We start from the raw sequence: 25772 nt of genomic DNA, 5'->3' as shown, positions 1-25772 counted from the left end.
CGGCCTCGGAGCTCGCAGATGCTCGGGGGAACATGGCGGCTGCGGAGCCAGCGGTCCTTGCGCTCCCCAACAGCGGCGGCGTGGGCGCGGGGGCGCCGTCGGGCACAGTCCCGGTGCTCTTCTGTTTCTCGGTTTTCGCGCGACCTTCGTCGGTGCCGCACGGCGCGGGCTACGAGCTGCTCATCCAGAAGTTCCTCAGCCTGTACGGCGACCAGATCGACATGCACCGCAAATTCGTGGTGCAGCTCTTTGCGGAGGAGTGGGGCCAGTACGTGGACTTGCCCAAGGGCTTTGCGGTGAGCGAGCGCTGCAAGGTGCGCCTCGTGCCGCTGCAGATCCAGGTGGGTCCGCGCGCCTCCCGGTCCCCGAGTCGTTCCCGTGTCGTCCCTGTCCCCTTCCCTGTCCCCGCCTCCGTCGCGCTCCTCAGGTGCCCGGAGCCGCCCGGGCTCTGGGCCCTGCGGGACTGGCTGAGTCCGAAGGGCCGCGCTGCTTTCGCAAGTCCCGAGGCCGGCTGAGGAATGCGCCTGTCCAAAGGTGATGGTTACCAGCTGTCCCCGGCGGGGGCGTGGGCCTCGCAGCTGGTTTCGGCACCCGCGAACGCCCCCACGTGTGTTGTCCTCGGTCGTCCGCATCCGCTTTGTATGCCAGGAGCAGGTCCCCATCTCCTGCGTAACCAAAGGGCTGTGCTGTAGTAGCTGTTTTTATTTTGGGGTGATGGGTGAAGGGAAATGAGATTGTGGGAAGTATTGGTCTTAGGGTTTATTCCCAGAGTTGTGTTAACCACTTGCGGAAACTCAAACTTTGGGAGTCAAACCCTTTTTCCCTCCTCTTCCCAGCTTCTCAAGTCCTTGGGCTTAAGAGTCCCTAATCTTAAGTGAAATAACCATTTGCTTAGCCTCCTCCTAGTAAAGTGTCTACTGATTTGATTACATTTTGTTGCCTGCATTGAAAAGGTCACTTGACTCCAGGATTGTAATTCCTTCTTAAATACCCAACTTAAGCTAGACCTTGAGTTCCTGGTCCTGCTGGCTGAGAAAGTTGTTCTACCTGAGGATTACTTAACAACATTTGTTTATTTTAAGCAGTGCTCTTATGCTAGGCGGGTTGATCTCCCGTCCTCTTTAGGATCAAGACTTTTCACTGGTGAATTTATATTTTGGAAAGGAAAGAACATAAGCTGTAATTTAGGTAGTACACTGTCAATATTGTTTCTTTAGCTGAGAAATTGATAAGTCATTTTTTCAGAAGACCAAACTGAAATGTGGGATTCGGGGATAAAAGAGATTTTATTATTTAAGTGTCATTTTCTTTCTTTTTTTTTTTTTTTTTTTTTTTTAGTTTTAATGGACACATACAAGTGGTACAGATTTACAGGAGACGTGATATTTTGATTCAAGCATAGAATGTAATGATTAAATCAGGGTAATTGGAATATCGATCACCTCAAACATTTATCATTTGTTTCTTTGTTCCAAATTCACTTTTGTAGTTATTTTGAAATATACAATAAATTATTAACCATAGTTACCCTATTGTGCTACTGAACACTAGAGCTTATTCCTATTATCTAACTGTGTTTTTTTGTACCCATTAACAGTGCCATTTTCTGAGGATTATTCCCTAGTTTTTTTTCAGCTGTAGTCGGCATCTGAATTGATGGTGTTTCCTATCACCGCAACACCCGTGCCAGAAGTGTTCAAAGCAGGTACTTTAGCTTCAATAATGTTCCTACATTCAGAGGACAAAGTCTGAGAGACTGCACTACCTACCACTGGAGAACCTGGAACTGAGTGCAGTGACCTAATGTCCCAGAATCTGACCTGCTGCCCAGATAGAGAATTGTAGTTCTTAGGTGGTTAAGACTCCCATTGTTATGTCTACAGGCGTTTTTGTGTCTGACACCTCTCAGCAGCCGCCTTTGTCGGTCCATTTAGGTTACTGCTGCCAGAATACCCAGATGTTGATGCACCTTTGACAAGTTCATTTATAAAGACTAGAATCCAAATACTAGCTGCAGAGATTTGGCACTATACTTAGGATGCAGACTTCTTTATGAAGCATCTCCTGTTATGGCAGGGAGGGAGGCAGGGCACTTGTCTAAAATAATGCTATTCTAAACTAGCCCCCAGGTCTGTAAGAGTACCCCCTCCAAGGCAGGATTTTTATATTTGAAAATTTCAGGGCCTTGGTCTGACAACTCTTTAATTAAACATTCTAGAAATTAATGAAATGTACCTGAAAGTGCTTGTATGTTCTCAAAAGGTGTTATGTAATTCTGATCACCTGTGGCTTTTCAAATGTTATGCTTGGTATAGGAGATTATGTATAGTTCATTTTTCTGTGATGTTTAAAATAACAATACCATTACTCTAGTCCATCTTTAAAAGACTTTTTTTCTGCCAACTAGTCCAATAATTGTTAAGCATCAGTTACATTTTTGCACTTATATAAGTTTATATTTTTTAACTCTTTAAAAATATTTTTTCTTTTCTATTATCTCATTTTAATAGTTATAATACTTTGAAGTCTTCAGCCAGATGCCTCTCCTAGATTAGAGGTAGATAAAGGAAAGGGATATATACATAGATACACATATATACCGTATATACCTTCTGATACCTATTTGTATCTGTATGAGAGGATATAAATATATATATACACACACACACACACACACACAATACATATGCATATGTGTATAATCTCAGAAGAGAAAGTCATGATATTTCTCATGACTACTGTACTATATTCTTTGGAACCTAACAGTATAATCCTAGAGACTTGGATGTTTTATGGCTCTAAGAGACCATAAGTTCATTGTGCAAACATGTGAGTGGCAGCTTTAAGAGCTTGGCACAGTGAATGCAAACAGATTCAATTCTTGTTCCTTACCTAATAAGTGAACTTTCACTTTGAGCAAGTGCAGAAGAACATAGGGAGGTAGAGGTGAGGAACTTGCTTCAGATTATAAGGCAAGGCTCTGCATATAAGGCTCCTCCTGTGGAGGAGCTAGCCAGGCATATGCAGAGCGTCACTTGCAGCTGACCACAGCACTCCTGCTTGCATGCTTAATGAGAATTCAGCAGTCTGGAAAAAAAGCCACAAACTTCAGCTCTTGTTTGTTCATATTTCTTGGTGCTGCTCCTTGTTCTTTGGAATAAATGTCACTTAGGAAGACTCAGGGTAACCCATTGGTGAGTCCATGTTACTGGGCATGGTAGGCCCCTTCCTTGAGTCAAGGACAAAGAGCACAAGTTTGGCCACATGTAGTTTGTTGCATAAATAGCAGTTTATTATTGCTCCACCCTTGGGCCCTGGACCCTCTGTGGCCCTGGCTCACATACTATTAGTATAGAATGTATTCTTCCTTTGCACCACAGTGTGAGTTTTCTTCATGCTTGTTCTGACTGCTGTGACTGATGACCTTGTCAAACACAGTGGCCTCTTTTACCACATTGCACCCATGCTTGTTAGTGGTTTTAATGAGAACTGATCCTTAAGACCCCCATTGCTAGTATTAGGCTATGGTAAGTTTTTTGGTGACTTTTTTCTTAAATATTCTTTCAAAATGACAATGTCTGCTGATAGCTCAGGTAGCTAAAGGCATAGCTCATGTTTCATGCTTGGTTTGTATGTCTGCAGCTTTGTCAAATGCTTGAAATCTGATGAATTTTGAGACACGGGAAAGAATGTAAATGAGAGGATTAGACAGTGGAATTTAGGTCGTTTTTGTGACAAGTTTTAATTTTTCAAGAGGTATTTTCTAAAGTTTGACTAAAGGAAACATTTAACTGTGGGAATTTATGTAAATGTAGGGTCATGCCACCACCAGTGCATTTTCCAACCTGTGACCAGGAAAGACAGAGCCCAGGGAGAAGAGAGGAGGAAATGGATGGTGTAAGAAAGATGCCAGTGAGGGGATTTTACTTTTCCACATAGCAGGAAAGGCTTTGGCAGCTTTGGCCAGAAGATAAGGGCTTTTCTGGAAAGGTTATTTTGACCTTTTCCCAAGATGTTTAACTGGCAAGGCATTGTGCTCCAGCTTTTCTTTTCTTGGGAGTTTATTACTATTATAATTATTTTAAACAGGGGCGTGAACATTTTATAGCTAGAAGAGACTAACAAGTTCATGGTGGGAAGGGAGGGAAGGCAGGGGGAAAGGAACCTGGTCTGCCTTTGGCTTGATAGTTTGAAGGTAGTGGTTTTTGATTACAGGACCTTTGCCTTAGGAGCATGGCAAGAAGAGCAGGTGGATGAGCTAATGCTCAGAGAGGAGACAGCTGGATCCTGAGGTTGTTGACTTGTCGCCACTCCATTGGTCAGACGTGAGTGTGTCACTTTTAAAAAAATTAACATTCAGAATAATACTTAAAGCATTGTATACTTTTTTGCTCCTTGTGAGTAAATTAGAGCTACCTATAAATAAACTGTGTTTGAGGGTAGGAGCTATGATCTGCATTTCAAATTTTTTTTTCTTGCTTTTAGTTAACCAAGGGAATCCTAACGTAGATTCAAATATCACTGTGGTCCTGGGCTTGTCTAGCTTCACCTTCACCCCAGTCTGAGGCACAGTCTTAAGAAATCATTCAGTCCTCAGCTCTGGGGTGGGTGGAGACAGCTGGCCTCCCTTGGGAATTTAGAAAACTTATACCTTAACTGGTAAGATAGGGTTGTAACCTTATGCCAGTGACATCAATGCTCACAATAGATGCAAATGTTGTAAAAATAAGAGCCAATAAGTATTACTTCACAGCCTAAATAAAAAAGTCCCAGATCTGTTTTTCCACAAACAAATCTCATCTTAGTGATTTGGTAAGGTCTTGGTAACAACTGGAAATCTACTTCATGAATTACTTTATGATTCACTTTCCTTCTGCATATTATGTTAACATAACAAATTATGCAGTGTTAGTGTTCCTACATATGTATTTGTAGATTTCTAAAGGGATCTTAATTGTGAATAGTTAACCTCATTAGAGAATACGTTTTTTAACATATGCTGAGTTTTAGAGTGTAGTGTTTCATATATCAGGGACATTATAATAGCCTAATACATTTATTGATTGATTACATGAAGCCCATTTAATACTTGAAATAGCCTTGTCATGTAGGTACTATTTTTCTTGCTGTGTAATAGATGAGGAAATTGTATTTAGAGATATGTACCTAAGTTCATGTAATTCAAATTGGTGAAATTGAGATTTGGATTCAGATTCTAATGCCTACTGAGGCTTGTGCTGTAAAGGGAATCTTTGTAACCTCGGGGAGTCACATCACAGACCTCTGTTGTAACTGAGTTGACATTGGAGCTGGGCCTTACTATAGCTGTGGTCATCGGATTTCCTTGGAAACACTTGGGACTGAAATAATGATCCCCCAGGTCCCCTTCCAGACTCTCTCCCAAGCATATCATGCCTATTTTGTGACTCTAACTACCAAATTTTTTAAGTAACCATTGACAGTTCCAAATTTTAATTATTCGAAATCCCTAGAGTAATTTGCTATAGGACTGGGTGATGTGAAATGTCTTTTGAGTGTGAAATCTAAGGTCAAATCCCAGCTATGACAATTCTTAAGAAAGTGGACAAAATATTTATACTTGAATTTGATCTCTTAAACTTTTGCTTGAGGAAGCCATTGGCTGTGATCAACTTTTTATATTTAAAGATATTTATTTGTATACATATCATGTGCAAGTGTGTGTGTAGGACTGCGTGTAGGTATATAGATATATGAAGGTGTGAAGATACATATATTTATATGTGATTTCTTCATAGTCCTTAAATATGCATAGATCTGTAATTGCTGTGCTTTTACTCCTGGTGATATTCGGTCCAGTCAACTTTTAATTTGCTGAGACAGGACTGCTGTCTTACAGTTGTAACATGTAAGTGTTTTGCTACTGGCAATATTTTTAGTTATCCTAAAGATTTTGGTTTAAGAGAACTTTGAGTCAAAGTAAGAAATTTTTGAAATGTAGAGAGTTGTATGTTTTTAACAGCCTGTTAGAATTCATGTGGATTTGGGATGGGGATTTGAGAGGATTGGATGGGCATAGTTTTTCAGTTTGTTTCTGGTAGCCTCAAAACTTCCTTTCTGGTTTGTAAGGTATAGACGTTATTCATAAAGTATCATCTTTTCCTCCAACTACCATAGCATAGGGAAGCCATTTAAAAAAATTAACTTTTTATTTTAGAATACCTTTAGATTTATAATAAAGTTGCAAAGATAGTACAGAGAGTTTCTATATTCCTGTACCCAGATTCCCTGTTGTTTTTCTGTTTGTTTGTGAGACAGGGTCTTGCTCTGTTGCCCAGGCTGGAGTGCAGTGGTGCAGTTTTGGCTCACTGCAGCCTGGACCTTCCATTCTCAGAGCATCTTCCAACTGCAGCCTCCTCGGGAGCTAGGCAACCAAGTTTAACTAATTAAAAAAAATTTATTTTGTAGGTTGAGTGTGGAGGTTCACACCTATAATCCCAGCACTTTGGGTGGCCAAGATAGTCAGATCACTTTAGCCCAGGAGTTCAAGACCAGCCTGCGCAACGAAACCCGTTTCTACTAACAATACAAAAGTTAACTGGTGCAGTTGCACATGCCTGTAATCCTGGCTACTTGGGAGGCTGAGGCATGAGAATTGCTTGTACTGGGAGGTGGAGGTTGCAATGAGCCAAGATGGCACCACTGTACTCCAGCCTGGGCAACAGAGTGAGACTCTGTCTCAAAAAAAAATATGTTTTGTAGAGACAAGGTTTAACTGTGTTGCCTAGGCTGCTCTTGCAATCCTAGGCTTAAGTGGTCCTCCCACCTTGGCCTCCCGAAGTGCTGGGATTACTGACATGAGCCACCATGCCCAGCCAGATTCCCTAACATTAACATTTGATATTCCTGCAGTACATTTGTCACAACCAAAGAACCAACATTGGTATGTTACTGTTAACCACACTTTATTCAGATTTCACTAGCTTTTCCCTAATGTCCTTTTTCCATTCCAGAATCCAAACTAGAATGCTGATTACATTTAGTTGTCATGTCTCCTTTGGCTCCTCTAGTCTGTGACAGTTTCTCAGACTTGGCTTTTAATGACCTTGACAGTTTTGAGGAGCACTGGTCACATATTTTGGTAGAATGTCCCTCAATTTTGATTCATTTGATGTTTTTTTCATTGATGGACTGGGGTTGTGAAATTTCAAGAGGAAGATCATGAGGGTCATTCTCGTATCAAGTGTACATGTTGTTAACATGATGTCATTAATTACATTAATCTTGATCACCTGCCTGAGACATAGTCGTCACATCTCTCCATTGTAAAGTTACTCCTCCCTTCGATACTCTACTGTTAAGAAGCAAAGTATTAAGTGCAGCCATGTTCAAGAGGATGTAAGGAGTTAAACATCTTACATGGATACTCTCCATATCCTATTCAAGAGGATATGGAGAATGTCTATGAAAGGTAGGAATATTTTTTATTCAGTAAATTGTAACCTGTACTCTGCTTTAAAAACATGCCTTACCACTGTATTCTTTGTTTACTGAAAGTTTGTGGATGGTAAGTTCCTATACTAGAAAGGTTTTGCAGAGTGGTGAGGATTTTAGGGCTATATTTTTGACCTCCTCAATTTGTGTCTAGTACGACACATCTGATGCAGTCCCCTGTCCAGAACTCATGGCTAAAATGAAGGGCAGGGAAACACCACATAGCAAGAACTGGAGACCACAACTCTGGATATTTAGGGTTCCTGGGTAGGTAAGGATTTACTTCCTTAAATACCTCAACTTAAAAATATCTTGGCCACATGCACACGAATGTTCATTGCAGCACTGTTTACAATAGCAAAGACCTGGAATCAACCCAAATGCCCATTGATAATAGACTGGATTGGGAAAATGTGGCACATATACACCATGGAATATTATGCAGCAATCAGAAATGATGAGTTTGTGTCATTTGTAGGGACATGGATGAATCTGGAGAACATCATTCTCAGCAAACTGACACAAGAACAGAAAATGAAATACCGCATATTCTCACTCATAGGCGGGTGATGAAAAATGAGAACACATGGATACAGGGAGGGGAGTACTAAACACTGGGGTGTATTGGGGGGAAAAGGGGAGGGCCAGTGGGAGGGGGAGCTGGGAGGGATAGCCTGGGGAGAAATGCCAAATGTGGGTGAAGGGGAGAAAGGAAGCAAAACACACTGCAATGTGTGTACCTATGCAACTGTCTTGCATGTTCTGCACATGTACCCCAAAACCTAAAATGCAATAAAAAATTAAAATATATATATATATATATATCTTGGCCATTTTATATCATAGTCCTTCTGAAATATATAATTTAACAGTTTCTTAATGAGTGTGCTGGAATGATGTTTTCCTAATTTATAAGTTAGAACAGCTTTTTACTCCTCCACTGGAGGCCTAGACTGTAGCACTATTTGAGTTTTGATCTGTTTTTATCGTATTTTGACTCTTTTCTCTGTCAGCTATTATTTCTTGCTGCTGTTAGTTTGCCTGCCTCAAGCAGTTTCCTTTCTGATTTGCTGTTTATAACCTTCTGTGAATTTAGAAACCATACCAACCAAACTTTTTAGGAATGTATACAGAGTTAGTCAATACAGTATAAGATAGGATCTGAGAGCTGGAATTCTAAGCAAGTGTAAGCTCTAAGCATGTTAGTAAATGGCCTCCACCATACTTAGGCAACGGCCTGGGAATTTTATTTATCATACTTTTTTCTTTTTGGCTGGTTGTCACCTGTTGTGGAGATTGGCTTAGTTGCATTGTGGTTATTTCAGTAGGCCTGTTGCAGGCAAACTGCTTTATGTAGTGTGCCCTGAACACATTGTGAATGCCTAGGAGTCCATGATTCAAATTTATAAAAATGTAGATAATGGGCATTTTGAGTCAATATTTAATGTTTACAGAGAATTTAGTGATGGGTTTTTAAAATAGTATCCTAAGTGCACAAAAATTAGCCTTCCCAGCAATGCATTTATGTATAAGATCCTAGTCACTAATTTTGAAAATGGCCAAAGTGGAGGCATAATACTTGCATTAAAAATTAACCGAGGAAACAGCCAAAGCTAAACTATGTAATATGCATAAGTATTAATATTTGCATTAAAAAATTAAGCAAGGAAATAGCCAAAGCTAAGCTATATAATATGCTTGAGTATATATTTTAATCACACTTTATTGGAAAAGTAGGAAAACCTTATATATGGGGTAAGAATTACAGATGGCTCTCACATTCGAACATGAATTTGGGGATTGTGCATGGCTAATTAGTAAACATCTTTAGAGTCAGTACCAGAGGGTGATTAAAGTGCCAGGGTACCTCAGACCAGGACATAGGTAAAACAAAATGCAAACCAATTAGAACACTTATATCATTAAGGATTTAAGATTTCTTAATGGTTGGCTGGGCGTGGTTGGCTCACGCCTGTAATCCCAGCACTTTGTGAGGCCGAGGCGGTGGATCACGAGGTCAAGAGATCGAGACCATCCTGGTCAACATGCTGAAACCCCGTCTCTACTAAAAATACAAAAATTAGCTGGGCATGGTGGCACGTGCCTGTAATCCCAGCTACTCAGGAGGCTGAGGCAGGAGAATTGCTGAACCCAGGAGGCGGAGGTTGCGGTGAGCTGAGATCACGCCATTGTACTCCAGCCTGGGTAACAAGAGCGAAACTCCGTCTCAAAAAAAAAAAAAAAGATTTCTTAATGGTTAATTTAATTCCCTATATAGCAATTGTTTCCCAAGAGTCAACCACCTGCAGAGATACTAAGGAGAGTCCAAGGCTGTGCTGGTGGTAAAGACAAACCATGTAATCCACACACAGACTCCTCTAGAATATTATTAATAATTGTTATCTGTAGGTGGTTTTAGGGGAAGCAAAATAGGATTATTAGAGGGATGATTTAAGGAGAGGCTGGTAAGGGTATTGATAATGGTTCATTCAGGAGCAGAACACATTCTTTACAGAACTTCCTGCAACTTGCAAAAGAAAGAAAAGCACATCAGACTTTTGAGAATCCAGTAAGAGTAAATTCTCATATTGAATGGTGATTTTTGCTTTTTGACAGATCCGTATTGGGCCTAAATTGTTATAGACCAACTGCAGCAATTAATATGAGGCTTGGTAATCTAATACCCACTTTCTTTCTTAATACATTAACTTGCCTTATTGCGATCACTATAGTTTAAGAATGGAGATTTCAAATATAGGTCTCTTCCTTGTGACGTAAAGGACAGTTCATTTAACAGCAATGATGTGCTTGATTTCATTTCCTTGCATTTTGTTTGAACTCTAAAAGTTATTCTTGAGAATAGCATTTTCATGTTTCTATATCAATGACAGCAGTAATTCTGGATTTGCTTCTGTTTTTGTTTTGTTTTAATTTTTATATTCCTGCCATGGATATTCTAAGTTTTACTTGTTACGCTTATAAGCAGCACCATCATCAGATTTTTTTCTATTGTAACACTTTTTCTGATTTTGAAGAAACGTTTTTGCATAACATTCAGGAAATGTGTTTAAATAACATTTGAAAAATATAGGAAAGGTTGAAAAAAAAGAAATTAGCAACATCCCTAATTATATAACCACTTATTAATATTGTAATGTACTATACTTCTACTTTTACTCATATTTTTACATTATTAAAATACTATTGAACTGCACTTTTTAAAAATTAACATTATGTGTCTTTTTCCTTGGATGGTATGAATTCTTTAAAAACATATATACATACGTATGTTTTTTAACTGGCTAAAGAATGTTTTGTCATGTGAATGTGTTAAAATGTGTTATACCATTTCTGTATTGTTGGTCCTTGGTTCATTTCTAATTTCCACTATTAAAAGCAATCCAGAGAACATCTTTTGGATATTTTTTTTTATAATTCAGATACTTTTTTTTGATAATAGCTGTAGAAATTGACTTACTGGGTCAAACAATAGGATAATATTTCTTCCTTTATTGACCTCCACTGAAAATAAATGTCATTGTATAACAAGTGCTAAATCATTCTTTTTCTTTTTTCCTCAGCTCACTACCCTGGGAAATCTTACACCTTCAAGCACTGTGTTTTTCTGCTGTGATATGCAAGAAAGGTTCAGACCAGCCATCAAGTATTTTGGGGACATTATTAGTGTGGGACAAAGATTGGTATGCTTGTTTATTTATTTGTTCTTATTGGCTGAATCATGATATACACTCATATACACACATATGTATGTAGCTAATTGTTTTGTGTTTGGTTATTTCTTTCAGTTGCAAGGGGCCCGGATTTTAGGAATTCCAGTTATTGTAACAGAACAGTACCCTAAAGGTCTTGGGAGCACTGTTCAAGAAATTGATTTAACAGGTGTAAAACTGGTACTTCCAAAGACCAAATTTTCAATGGTATTACCAGAAGTAGAAGCGGCATTAGCAGAGATTCCCGGAGTCAGGAGTGTTGTATTATTTGGAGTAGAAGTAAGTACCTGTTACTATGTTTTAGGTACAATATTGTTTATAGAAAACTCAATATTTGTGAAATGTAATTTCATATATTGTATGCCATGTAGACAATAATAATTGTCAAAGGACAAACAGCCACCATGTATTATGTTCACTATTTGCATGGCACAGATCCGAACATGTTATAGCTGTTTATTTATTAAGTCGGTCATAGCCAAGTAAGAGCTAAATACTCAATAGTCTCCCTATATTAAAGAGGAAACTAAAACACCGAGATGTTGTATAACTGACTTGAATGTATATAGGCTGATTGATTCTTGGTCCTGTACTTTTAACTACTACATTTGGAACACATTTTCACCAAAGGCATTATTTTAATTTATGTCTTGTAGGATTTCAGTTAGGTCATAGTTTTGTGCTAGAAAAACCTTGGAGGTTATGTAAGTTCATTGTCTTTCAAATTATGTATGTATCTTTTTACAGGGGAAAAATACAAATGAATTTCTTTTGCTGGTTTCAATTGATTTATTCCTAGCTTTTAAACAACTATTAAACTAAAATTTAAAAAATTATGAAAATAACACTAAAAATGAAATAAAAATATTAATTTAATGCGATTAAGACAATTTGAAGGTAAGTTTCATTGTAGTAGGTTTTAATAGTAGAAAGCTGTTTCCTCAGGTTTAGATGTATGTTCAATATTTCTGTATTTTGAGACAGTAGAGAAGAAGCCTGTTTTATATAAATACGTTGTACCGAGTGGTGTTGCTGGCTTTGCCTGTGTTTTTGCTTGTTCATCATCATTAGACCTTATGCTCAATCACAATTATCTTTGAGTAGTCTTTCAAGTGCTAATTTTAATGAGGTGTTATTTGATAATTCTCCACAACTCTCTTGTCATGTGAAGATAAAGTTGACATTGTGGCGTCATTGAAATGTACTTTCATTAGTTGTAATATATGATTCAGTTATTGAAACCTGTTTTCACTGTATAGTATCTGTTAATGAATTGTCACAAGTTAGTGCTTACAGAGATGGAATCTGTATAATACATTTGCTGATGATATGAACTGGGTGTTTTTTTCCAGCATGAGTTATTTTTAACTTGGCCTACCTTTACTACAGAGTGCCTTGTAATGACTCAGTTTTCCCACTAACTTCTCAGTCTCCAAGACTGCAGATTCATTCTTCATGTTGGGTACTTAGGGTAAATAAAGAAATAAACTCAAAAGTGGCACCAAAACTGAATGCTAATAATCAGCTATGTGAAGGTCATCCAGATCACATGGAGCAAAATCTTTTAACAAATTCTTGCAGAACTCTAAGAATATGTTTAAGATTCTTAGTATCAGAAACATCGGTCTAATTCAGTTCCTGATTTTACAAATGAATAAGCCAAAGCCACAGATACTGTTTTATGCTCCAGATTATGTAGTTAATTAGAAGCAAAACTAGATTTTGAACAAGGTCCTTAGATGATTTATAGTGCTCTTTCTACTTTGTCATGTTGTTGTACATTTGTAAACTTCTTTCAGTTTGCCATGTTATTACATATGAGTTTTTTACTTTCCTACTAGACTCATGTGTGCATCCAGCAGACTGCCCTGGAGCTAGTTGGCCGAGGAGTTGAGGTTCATATTGTTGCTGATGCCACTTCATCAAGAAGCATGATGGACAGGATGTTTGCCCTCGAGGTAAATTGTCCTGCTTGGAAATAGATCATTTGTCAGGTTTTCCAAATAAATTAGAGGAATGCGTATATTTAACAGTAATAAAAGGTTTACTGCCTAAATTTGAGTTTCGTCTGGCAACATCAGCCTGCTTGATTTCAACTGTGCACTAACTGACCCTTAAGGTCTCACCACCATATCCCATTTTATGTCTCATCTCCTCCTTAGATCTAGGTTTCTTACATTGTCACAAACTCCTTTACATCTTTCGTCATAGTTTTGCCCTAGTTTTATACATGAACTAGGAGATATTCCAAGAAGCCTAACCTAAACTTCTAAAGGTTTGCAAATTAAAAATAGCTCCGTGGGATTTAACTCATCTAGCCAAAAGCTACAGCAGAGCTGGCCTAACCTGGTTTAACATTGTATATTGAACCTTCTGTATCCACAGGTTCCATGTCCGTGGATTCAACCAACCTCAGATAGAAAATATCAGAAATAAAAAGCAATAAAAACTAACATCACAACAATAAAAATAAATAGAATAGTAGTGCAGAGTAACATCTATTTACATAGCACTTACATGGTATTGGGTATTGTAAGTAATATAGAGATAATGTATACAGGATGTGCAAAGGTTATATACAAATACTATGCTATTTTATATCAGGGACTTGAGCATCCATGGATTTTTGTATGGGGTCAGGTGGCATCCAGGAACCAATTCCTCATGGATATTAAGAGATGACTATTATATTTCCTCAGACTTGAATTTCTCGGACTAGGAGGTATATCACTGACTGTTGACACCACTCACATACAGTGCTTCATGGCACTCTGGCATTAGAGTGTCACCATGTCCCATAGAATCTGGGAGTGTGTAATTCTCTGTCAGCATTGCTCAACAGTAGTATGTGAAGCATTTTCTTTTCCAAGACTTTTGAAAGACTTGCCACATAATCGTGGGAAACATTCACTCCATATTGTGATTTGATCTCTCTCTCTCATATTTAATTCTGATTTTGTAATAATTTTAGAGCAATGTGCATGTGGATTTAATTGCTGTGTTCTTTAACTGTTTATTGAGAATGGGAAATACAGGGGTTTGTTTTTTTGAGACCCTCCAGGGTTCCATGCACAGTCTGGCCTGTGGATTGCCTTGTGTGTAGGCAAGTAGGAATGCTAACTCATGCCTTTAGCCTAGTGTGTACTCCAGGGTGGTAAGATAGAGCAAATGAGAAAGGGGAGGAGCTTGTCAGAGGAAAGAAGGGAGAAGAGTATAGGGCCACAGGGTGGTGGGGAGCAGGCGGGTAGATGGCCACAGCAGTTGCTTTAGGGTCCTTATTACTATTCCTGAAGCAGAATCCTATACTGAGATTACAAATAGAAATTATAAGGAAATTATGTATTTTGTTTAGCTGTTTTCAAATTCATCAGACTATTTGAATCTTTGGTAGTTAAGTACCATAAGTGTTGCTTCTTTCAACCTCAACAAAGACCTTTAGTCATATCCTTTCTTTCTTTTTTTTTTTTTTTTTTGAGATGGAGTCTTGCTCTGTCACCCAGGCTGGAGTAGGGTGGTGCCATCTTGGCTCACTACAACCTCTGCCTCTAGGTTCGAGCAATTCTCCCTGCCTCAACCTCTGAGTAACTGGGATTACAGGTGCCCACCACCATGCTAATTTTTATATTTTTAGCAGAGATGGGGTTTTGCCATGTTGGCCAGCTTGTTCTCAAACTCCTGACTTCAGGTGATCCACCCACTTATGCCTCCCAAAGTGCTGGGATTACAGCCGTGAACTACCACTCCTGGCCAGACCTTTAATCCCTTCTTATAGTCATGAGTTAATCAACTCCTACTTTTCAAGTTTTCCTAGTAACCTGAGTTTAGACACTTTACTGTCAGGTCTTCACCACCTCAACAAGCAGCTCTTTCAGCCACTGTGGATAACCCATTCTTGTAATGCTGAAGTCCAGAACTTGGGAAGTAAAAAATGAAAAACACAAAGCAAATTTCCTTGCTTGTAAAAAAAAATGACTTTTTTCAAGGATTTTTCTCATACATTAATATTTTCTTAGATATGTCTTTGTTATGGCAACTCATGTAAAATTTTGATTGACAGTTCTATCTGCACAAGACTAAGATTGGAAACGTAATTCTCATCTGAACCATTCTTTGAGAGGCAGTCTGTAATCTCTTGGATTAGGAATCCACACAATGTGGCGATAATGTGGGTTTCAATGCAGGTTCTGGTGTTTTATAAATTTGTATCCTTGAACAAGTTGTGTAATCTCTATGCCTCAGATATCTCATTGGTGCAATGGAAATGATAATAGCAACAAGATCATAGGATTTTTGTGAGAATGGAATGAGATAATATATTGATAGCAGTTAGGACAGTGCATGACACAGTAAATACTCAGATGTTAGCTGCTGCTGTTTTTGTTACTGATTGTTGTCTTCATGAGGTTAGTCACCAGAGATGTCTAAGCACATAACCTTTTAGACCCAGAAGGGACTAGTCCTGGAATATTCTGAGAAGGGAGAGAAAGAATCTGTTGTCTGGCGTAGATTTGGAAGCGCCTGGAGCACCAGCATTGCCTGGGGTTAGAGTGTTGAGGTTGAAAGGGGAAAAGTGATCATAGATAAGTCAGGTGGTGATAGGGAAGACCTGCCATATTACAGATTTTTTTCTCTTAGTCTTGATTTGATATGGAGGTCATTTACGTTGTCCCTAAATATGAGGAGGTGGGGGGAATGTTAAGGGTTCTTTGTTTCCATAACTGTGAAAGTTAAAATACCATTGCAGCCCTTTCTTCTTTCTCTCTCTTCCTTGAGAACATAACTACTTAAGATAATTCCCAAGACTATATTGCCTGTTGAGATTATTGTAAGATTCATAGTTTGCATTATTGAAATTTCACTGTACCAGGGTGGCATGTGCTTTATTCAATAAATGTTTTCTGGGGTATTTGTTGTCTGAAAGACCTTACTTCTTTCAATTAACAATTGTAGAGTGCATGAAGAATAAGAATAAAATTCTCTCTTGAAATCGATGTCCTTGTACATCTGGGGAGTTTTAGTGTTACTTGGAAATCTAATGGGTGTAGCCTTTTTCCCCCTCTCTGCGGCTTTCATGACTTAGTGCACAGGCATTTTTTAGGTTTGTGGGTCAGAGCAACCTTTCTTTCCCTTTGGCCTAGTTGTACTAGTTTTGCAAGTGTAAGGGGAGAACTTTAGAAGTCTACTGCACATGTACCCATGTGCATTAAATGGCTAGAGTTTTAACTGCCTCTTTTTAAGCCAGGAGAGAAAGTGGGCTTGGGACCGGCTTTGTCAGGATGGTGGGCAGGAACCTGCCAGGTAGGTCTGGAAAGCTGCTGCTGTTTCTTCTCTGCTCAGGCACCTTCTCTGGTTGGGAAAGGGCAGGCACTGGGGAACAGCTAAGAGCCAGATTGAAAAACTGTATTTGCTAAGCTACACCTTCCCCTAACGTAGGTTCCTGGCTAGATCATTTTAAAACTTAGTATTGGCCACAACTCAATCTTGAAGCAAAGCAATAGTGTACAGGTGTCACTATCCTAAAATGTGTTTCTGTGATGTTTACTTCCCACTCTTCCCCTGCCATGGTGTCCTGACTCTTAGCATCACTGAGGCTTGTTAGGCTGTAATGGACCAGGCTCAGGTCAGCAGAGCATTAGGGAAGGCTGGACATTGTAGACAGGCTTCTTCCAGGGTCACCAGCATCCTTCCTTAGCTTGGGAACATATTTCTCTCCTTCCTGACTCACTAAAGAACTAGGAAGATTATTGAGAAGTAACCTTTATTGGTACATTGGAGTACGCAGTGGAAAGCCCTCTCACAGATATTGAAAGCCTGCGATTTAGTCCTTGATTCAGACTGAATCATTGCAAGTCAATTGATTCAACAGTGAGCAGTAGGGAAGGCAGGGCTGGGCAGGGCAGGCAGCTGGTGATGGGGAGAGCTGCATATGAATCACTACATATTCAGTGCTGTTTTCACACAACTGGACTGTAGCTAGTCCTATTTATTATCTGCCTTTCTTTCTAAAGCAAGCACACGATCTTTTCATGTTTTTGATGTGATTAAGCAGCTGACTGTAAAGCAAGGAGGAGAAAATTAGGGCTTCCAGAAGTCTTGAAAAAATCCTCAGAAATAACTCATATGTGTCTAAGCCAACAGCCTTACCCCAGGCCCCCAACCCCCATAAATACCTGCTGTTTGTTGTTGTTTTAATTGCTGCAGAGTTCTGGCTAGCTGCTCTGTACCCTTTCTGTACTGGTCATTGAGGTCCAAGCTTGCTTTCTGACAAGTAGGTTATGGCTTATACTCTATTCTACCTCATTAGGGATAAAAATAAAGAGCTGCCAGTGGAAAGGTTCAGTCGGCTGATGTCTAGCCATTGAAGGAAGACTGACTTATACTCTGCAAGTGCTTCCTGGGTTTTTTCCTCTGACTTGCCTAGAAATTGTTTCTAACTACTTCATCTTCCATGCTTTTTACATGTATGCTTTTTGTGATAACAGTTTGCCTGTTTTTCCCCTTCTGATAACGAATCCAGAGAATGAATCTGTGCTATAGAATTCTGTTTTTCTCCTTTCCTCCCTCCACCCTTCCCCCTGACTTTTTGTACTTTGCACTCCTCTTTCCCTTCCTTCCCTTTTTCTTGTCCTTTTTCTCTCTCTTTTCCTCCTTGAGTTTCTGTCCTTAGTATTATGATTCCACTGGGGCAATTTGGCAAGGACATTCTTTGACCTGTCAATGAAACTGTTCACAACCTTGAATTTTACACTCTTGTTTAGTGATACTGCAATATTTATGATGGCAGTAGCAGTGGTGGTTCCCTTATCATCCAGGGAGCACATGCTTAAACTTCACACAGAGAGAGCTCTTTTACCACCCATAATTTCTATATAAAGGAACTCTTAATTATAGAAAGTACTCACATGCTTAGGTCAGATGCTTTGATGCAGTAAAAGAAATTAAGAACCATCATTTTAATTCTTATAGTACTTTTAATCCAATTAAACAATTTACATGAAATTGAATAATTAATTACTAATGAAATGTTCTAGACAGCTATAATTATATCAATAGCACACCTAATGGAGCTTTAGAAATAGTACACCCCCCTCCATTTTTAAAACATAAATAGCTACAGAATATCAGGAATGCCAGGCATAAGTATTAATATGCATCATGATCTTGTATATTATCTCAGTTAAACTGCAGACGGGGAAAAGTGGACAGAGGCACCTTTTGAAAAATCTCAATAGTAGAACTAGAAATAAAAGTTTAATAAATTTAGAAGTCACAAGTATATTTATTGCAGCTCTATTCACAATAGCAAAGACTTGGAACCAATCCAAATGCCCATCAATGATAGACTGGATAAGGAAAATGTGGCACATAAACACTTTGGAATACTATGCAGCCATTAAAAAGAATGAGTTCATGTTCTTTGAAGGGATATGGATGAAGCTGGAAAGCATCATTCTCAGCAAACTAACACAGGAACAGAAAACCAAACACTGTGTGTTCTCATTAATAAGTGGGAGTTGAGCAAGGAGAACACATGGACACAAGGAGGGGAACATCACACAACAGGACTTGTCGGGTGTGGGGCTAGGGGAGGGATAGCATTAGGAGAAATACCTAATGTAGATGACAGGGTGATGAATGCAGCAAACCACCGTGGCATGTGTATACCTATGTAACAAACCTGCATATTCTGCCCCTGTATCCCAGATCTTAAAGAATAATAATAATAAAAAAAAGCAGTCACAAGCAGCCCTCATTTGAGTCAATGAATGAGTAAGAGATGAAGCACAAACTGCCAGGAGCATTTAGGAAATAGTAGCAATTAAATGTCCAAATGTTTAATGGTAGGCATATAGTTTCCAATCATTCCTTTTCTCTCTGTTATCTCATGTTTTATAGTCATTAGTCTCTATGATCCCTGCTTTGGGCACATATATGGCATAATTGGCTACCTGTTCACTTTTACTTGTTCCTAGTCCACTTTACTTATATTAAGAATAATCATACTGATTTCGTGGTATGGCTGGTCTTAAAATCCATCCACGTTGTTGAATTTGATGGTATGGATGGGCCATGGTTTCAGTAGAGGACACTAATGACTGTATCCCAGAATAGTCTTACTCTTTTAAAATAGTGTTCATTCTCATGCTTATTTCTTGATTTGCCTTTTTTTGTTAAAGCGTCTCGCTCGAACCGGGATCATAGTGACCACAAGTGAGGCTGTTCTGCTTCAGCTGGTAGCTGATAAAGACCATCCAAAATTCAAGGAAATTCAGAATCTAATTAAGGCGAGTGCTCCAGAATCGGGTCTGCTTTCCAAAGTATAGGACATTTGAAGGACTGGTATGTAACACACTGGTGAAAGACAGTCAGGTGAAGGACTGTAGCCCACACAAGCTCTTCTTATCTCTACTAGAATTAAAATGTTAAGTCAAAAACGGCTCCTTTTTGCGCCTCTTAGTGAAACTTAACCAGCTAGACCATTTGGGTACCAGCATTTAGTTACAAATGTCAAAGGCTTCAGGTGCTGCTTACCTTCCTGTTTTGTTTATGTGCTTTTATTTATTAAAACAATTACAGTGAAGGTGCCTGTTTTGTCTATACTGTGTGCTCTGATCGTATCTTTCCAAAGTGCACACTCTTGTGAAGTTTTCTTAAATTGTGCACTTTAAGGAAAACGGAGTACCAATAATGATTTGACTTTTATATTACTGTAAGATGTTATAATGTTAATGTGGGTGTAGTGCTTTTACTTTACAGATTGATTGGAATAAGATTATTGTATAGGATTTTACACACAGGACTCTGGATCATGTTACCCACTCACCTCACAATGTTGTCCACTTACTGAGTGAGTTGCATTGATCTATCCATACCAAATATGTTGAATAATTACATATCTTTCTTGATTATACTGATTTTTTATTTTGGTCACTGTTACTAATTCTCTGTTAATGTTCTCTCTTTTAACTATACCTTTTACCAAGAAAAGCCTTGGATTATTGTTTATTTTAATTTTGTAAACAGATGGGATTGAAGGGTTTGCAATGTTACATTATTGGTGAAGGGCTGTTTTAACATCCTCGAAGTGTGACTTTAGCTGAATATCTTTACAACCATCTTGAATACATCTTCTAATATCTACAAGATTTAGCAAAAAGATAATAAAGCCTGAGTAGAATATCATTTTAAAATGTTCATATTGTGTTCTATATTTTCTCCACCTACTCTCCAAATATTATAATACAAATGATATTAGTAATGATTTAGTAGTATTAATTTTGTGGTCATTGTTACGCTTCGATAAATTTATTTTCATTAAATACTTATTAGAAGGTTTTGAAATGTTTTTCAAATATGTGAAATGTGGAACATTGCTGTCTTTTATATTAAAGTAATTAAAGAAAATGTATTGTGATTGAAATTATTTTGTCCTCCACAAGATGGCTCTATGAGTATTCTTCCAGGGATTCTAGTATTTATTTAAGGTGATAAAATCTTGACATTTATTATCTTTCAACTCATGGGAGTTTTCAAAGAAGGAAAATCCTTTGTAGGTAGGGGCAGATGGATTTTACTGAAGGGTGAAAGGCCTTCTTCATTCTTTAAGAGCAGATACTTTTATTTTTCCTATTGTCATTGGTAACAAATAGCAACCTGGTGTGTTTAAATATTTTTTTCCAACCATTTATGTGTTAAAAAAGAAGAATCAAATATTTCTTACCTTTAAATATAGTTTTTATTAAATTTAACCTAGTGCTTCTCAAACGTTAATATGAATGCAAATTATTTGAGGATGTTAAAATGCTGATGCTCACTGAGTAGGTCTGCTGTGCAGCCGGAGGTGACAACTCGCATTTCAAAAAAGTGAGCAGTTTCCACCAGTGCTGTTCAGAAAGGACCATATTTGAAATAGCAAGAATTTAATTAGCAAACAACTGTTTTCCTCCACTGCACCCAAACCTTTCAGGGCTCAGTGAAATACTAGCATGGTGAAGCCTTTTCCCAGGTGAAACCAATTCTGTGACCTCAGATTAGTTTCCTCTGGCTTCCATAACAAACTATTGTACCACAAACAGTGTTGTAAAACAACACAAGTGTATTCTTGCAGTTCTGTAAGTTAGAATTCTGAAATGAGTTACTGGGCTAAGATCAAGATATCAGTAGGGCTGTGTTCTTTTCTGGAGGCTGTAGGGAAGAAGCTGTTTCCTTGCTGCTCTATGCTTCTAGCATTCACCCACATTTTTTTGGCTTTTGTGGTCACATTTCTACCTCTTCTAAGGCAACGAAGGTGTATCTGGTTCTTATATCACATCTGTCTGACTTAGTCTTCTGTCTTCCGCTTTCTGACTTAAGAGCTCCTGTGATTTAAGGTCAGGTGATTAGAACCTTATTCCATCTGAACTTAGGTTTTCTTTTGCTGTGTAACAAAATATTCACAGGTTCCAGGGATTACAATATTAACATTTTTGGTTGCCACTCTGTAACACAGGCACCACCATGGAATTTAGTATTTTATTTCATTTTGTCATTTGTCTTACTTCCATCTTTCCCCCATGATATAAGCTTTCTGAAAGCAGAGATTGTGCATTATATATGTTCTGGAAACATTTCGAAAACCCACTAAGTTTGAAACATTGTGCTTTGTGCTTAGGATAAAAAGATGCCCCCAGGAAACTTACGATGTGACACAAAATCAGATACAATTCTCAGTAAATGTGAACTGAATTAAATTATACCAAAGGTCCAGGAATTTCAATATAATACTAAAGTTCAGAATAATATAATTGTGAATACTGCCTTCTCTCTTTTTTTGTACATCATGCCAAGCAGGTCACTGACAAGGCTTTATTATTACAAGAAAACCGAATTGATTTTAATACATTAGGCCTTGAAATTGGAAGCATCTGTAACTTTGTAGGATAATGAAATTATTTCAACTGATGTAAATAGAGAACTTGACTACATAAGCAAAAGAGTAGTGCAGTGTGTTGAATTAGAAGGGTATGGGGGCAGGCGCAAGAGGATTCACTTACTGAAATGCTAAAACATCTGTAGACACTTAGGCTAAAATTAAAATTGATAACTTATACCAACCAGGAAACGAAATACTGTTATATGCATTAAAGTTTCTCTAGGTGGAATATTTTCCCTCCCTAAAAATTGATGTTTGTATAAATATGACTTTAGAGCTGGGTGAAACTGTAAAGATCATGGTCTCAAAGGTCCATTTTAGCTCCCAAATTATGATTTTATTTTACAGACACAGCTAGTGAGGCACAGAGATAAATCACTTCTCTGAAGTTGCCCAGCAGGATGAGAACTGAAGTTATCCATGTCCTATGCTTTCTTACATTAAGTGATAATGCTAAGGTTTATTGAAGAAAAGAGAGAAGAACAATAAATATAAACAAAAGAGTATGCATTTTACAGTTTGTGTAACAATAGTTTTGGTTGGCAAAGCTAATGGGATATACTCTTAATGCTAATAACTCCCTGGCTATAACTTTCAATGTAGTCTTATTTCTTCCTTGATGATTTTCTCTAAGGTACATTTCCTAATTTTCTCCACGGAGCATTCTTTCACCATTTAAACGTTGATTTAAACTTTTGAAAATTATTAGGCTACCATAATGAGATTTATCAGTTACCTAGATATAATTGAACTGGATTTTTTAAATAGGTGGAATTAGTTTTTAAAATTCTTACGTCATGTTGCTTTCATCTTTTAAGTTGTTCCTAAGTTTTACTTATTGTACCTGAGCAGCAGACCATCTTATCAAGAAAACTTATTTTTGGAAGACAGGCTACTTGAAATACGGTAAGAGAGTACTTATTAAACGTTCTTACACACACACACACACACACACACAGAGACACGAAACTATGTGAGATGATGGATAAGTTAATTAACTTTGCTGTGGCAATTATTTTACAATATAACATATATCAAAATAGCACACATCCTAACATTTGCAGTGTTTGTCAATTAGATCTCAGTAATGCTGGGGAAAAGATCCAGCATTGCTTTTGTATACTTAAAGATTTTTGACTTGCAATATGTAAATAACCAGTTAAATCCTGTTGAAGAGATTATAATCTCGATTTGCTTGCTGTAGCAAACAATTCTGAAATGAACCCTAAGAGGCTCACTGCTGTTATACACACACCTCCTCCCATTATGCAATCAAATGCTAATCTAGGTACCTAGGTAACAGGTATGAAGAGTTTTGCTGAGGTAATTAAGGTCTCAAAGCAGTTTACCTTAAAACAGGGAGACTAGCTTGCAGGTCCTGAGCTAATCAGGCGAGCCTTTAAAAGGGACTGGGCTCTAGCTGGCAAAAGAGATTCTAAGAGTGAGAGGTCTTTGGCAGGAGGGAGAGTCTCCCTTGCTGACTTTGAAGATGGAGGAGACTACATCGCCTTTGCCAGCAAGGAAGCAGGAATCTAAGTTGTACAACCACCATCACTTATTTCAGCAAATAACTTGAAGGAGCTTGCAAAGAGATTCTTCCCTAGAGCCGCCAGATAGAAATGAAGTCTGGCTGACTCGATTTCCGCCTTGTAAGACCCTGAGCAAAGAATCGCCATGTTGTGCCTGTACATCTGACCTATAGAACCTTAAGGTAATGAATTTATGTTTTAAGCTGGTAAATTTGTGGTGATTTGCTACTCAGCAATAAAAAATGAATGCTTTTGTATTTGGCTTTTTTAAAAAGTAATAATTTTTACTTGGAGAGAGCTGTCTTACCAAACACACATGACTTCAGATGGATATTATTAGGCTCACTTAGTGTTTGCAATAAAATGAACTTTTTTCCCCAATTAAATAAAAGCACTGTTTTTGAAATGAAATAGTCCTTGCTAGAAAATTGGGTTTATTCAGTCATTTTCTTAAAATTTTAATAGCATAACAGGCAAGGGTGTTTTAAGAAAACAAGAGTGTGGAATGGTATTGTAAAAAGAGTTTTCTACCACTTCCCTTCGCTACCCTACCTCCTTTTCTTTTTCCCTGGAAGAAATATTTCTAACAGCCTTTTTGTTCTCCTCTGCCAGCTGCCTCCATAACTGGATAATATGCTTATGAAAGGCGTTATTTAGGTAATGTCTACTAGTTGTTTCCCCTGGAAGATGAGGATTTTGGCTTACTTAACGTTACGTCTTACCTCCACGTTGCTTCTCCCTGTATCGTCATTCATGCAGTATAGTTATATTTTCAGTTGTATTGACTTTCTCTGTTATTTGGCAGAATCTACTTGTCTTTCTTGTCCTGGACATGGACATCTTTGTGGACTGTTAATCTGCCTCCAGCAGCTGATAACTGAGATCTCCTAAAGGTTCATGTCCCGAGGCAGGCTCCATGTCACTGGTTTCCTGGCGTGGGCTCCCCTCTCCAGTATCCTTAAAGCCCTGGATTCAGAGTTAGAGAAGTGTCACAGCATAGGTGATAACTGCAGAACAGGACACAGAAGAAACCTCCTTCCCTAAGGAGAAGGATAATTAGGCCAGGTGTGGTAGCTCACGCCTGTTAATCCCAGTACTTTGGGAAGTTGAGGCGGGTAGATCATCTGAGGTCAGGAGTTCGCCACCAGCTTGACCAACATGGGGAAACCTCGTCTCTACTAAAAATACAAAAATTAGCTGGCGCGGTGGCAGGTGCCTGTAATCCCAGCTACTTGGGATGCTGAGGCAGGAGAGTTGCTTGAACCAAAGAGGCGGTGGTTGCACACAAAGAGCGAAACTCTGAAGGAAAAAAAAAAGGATAATTGGTATCTGAGGTGTGTAAAATCAAATTTCTGTATTAACTGAACTTAACGCTAGCCCTGTGTTTCCACTGATAGTGGAAAACATAGCTAAACATAATCACATCAAGATTTTTTTCTGTTTCTTTTGGGGTAAATAGCTCTGTTCTTCAGAGGTTTATTTGCTGACTGCCTTTGGTCTCTGGCTTTTCTCCGAATGTCCGGTCTCCACAGATTTCTGGTCAAAGACCCTGTCATGCTGCTTGAATTGTGTATTCCCCTTGGCTCCCCAGTTTCATATTTTTACAGCTCACTCTGCCTTTTCTTAACCACAGAATTTCTCTAGGGTCTCTCACCTTTTCTCAGCCTTTTTCAAACTTCAGAGCTTGGGAAAATTTGGGATTATCTCCTGAACCATCCTGGAGCTGAGAGGGGAGAAGTGGAAAGAAGGATACTCTGGGCTCTGTGCCAGGTCATCCCCTCAAAGGGGCTTTAATGAATTGAAGTATGAATCAGCTCTTAAGCTTCTGTACATTATCAGGTGTTTTCTCTTGCTCTCTTTCCCCCGTTATTCATTAGAAACTGTATCAGTCAGGGTTCAGTAAGAGAAACAGACCAGTAGGAGATCTATATTAAGGAGATCTATATTAAGGAAAAAAGGGATATGTTTACCCAATTTTAACGGCTGTCTAGACAAGTCTAGATTTGTAGGGCAGGTCATCAGGAAGGGCAGTAAAGAACTCTGCTGTAGAAGCTGACGCCACAGTCTGTAGGTGGAACTTCTAGGAAATCTCAGTGCTGCTCTTAAGGGGTCACAGAATTGGTTTAA

General features: G+C 38.5%; 1 protein-coding gene across 1 annotated transcript; it reads left to right on the top strand.

Moving 5' to 3' along the window:
* The first annotated feature begins 14 nt into the window (after positions 1 to 14).
* ISOC1 (isochorismatase domain containing 1) lies at positions 15 to 20609 on the top strand. Its single transcript, XM_035290951.3, has 5 exons — positions 15 to 341; positions 11055 to 11174; positions 11280 to 11483; positions 13046 to 13162; positions 19382 to 20609. Exons 1-5 carry the CDS (start codon positions 33 to 35, stop codon positions 19526 to 19528), a joined length of 897 nt encoding a protein of 298 aa, XP_035146842.1. The 5' UTR covers positions 15 to 32; the 3' UTR covers positions 19529 to 20609.
* The last annotated feature ends 5163 nt before the right edge of the window (positions 20610 to 25772 follow it).

Source organism: Callithrix jacchus, chromosome 2 (assembly GCF_049354715.1).
Source record: "Callithrix jacchus isolate 240 chromosome 2, calJac240_pri, whole genome shotgun sequence".
NCBI classification, from domain to species: Eukaryota; Metazoa; Chordata; class Mammalia; order Primates; family Cebidae; genus Callithrix; species Callithrix jacchus.
The sequence above is the reverse complement of the archived record's forward strand: the minus strand, read 5'-3'. Positions and strand labels throughout refer to the sequence as shown.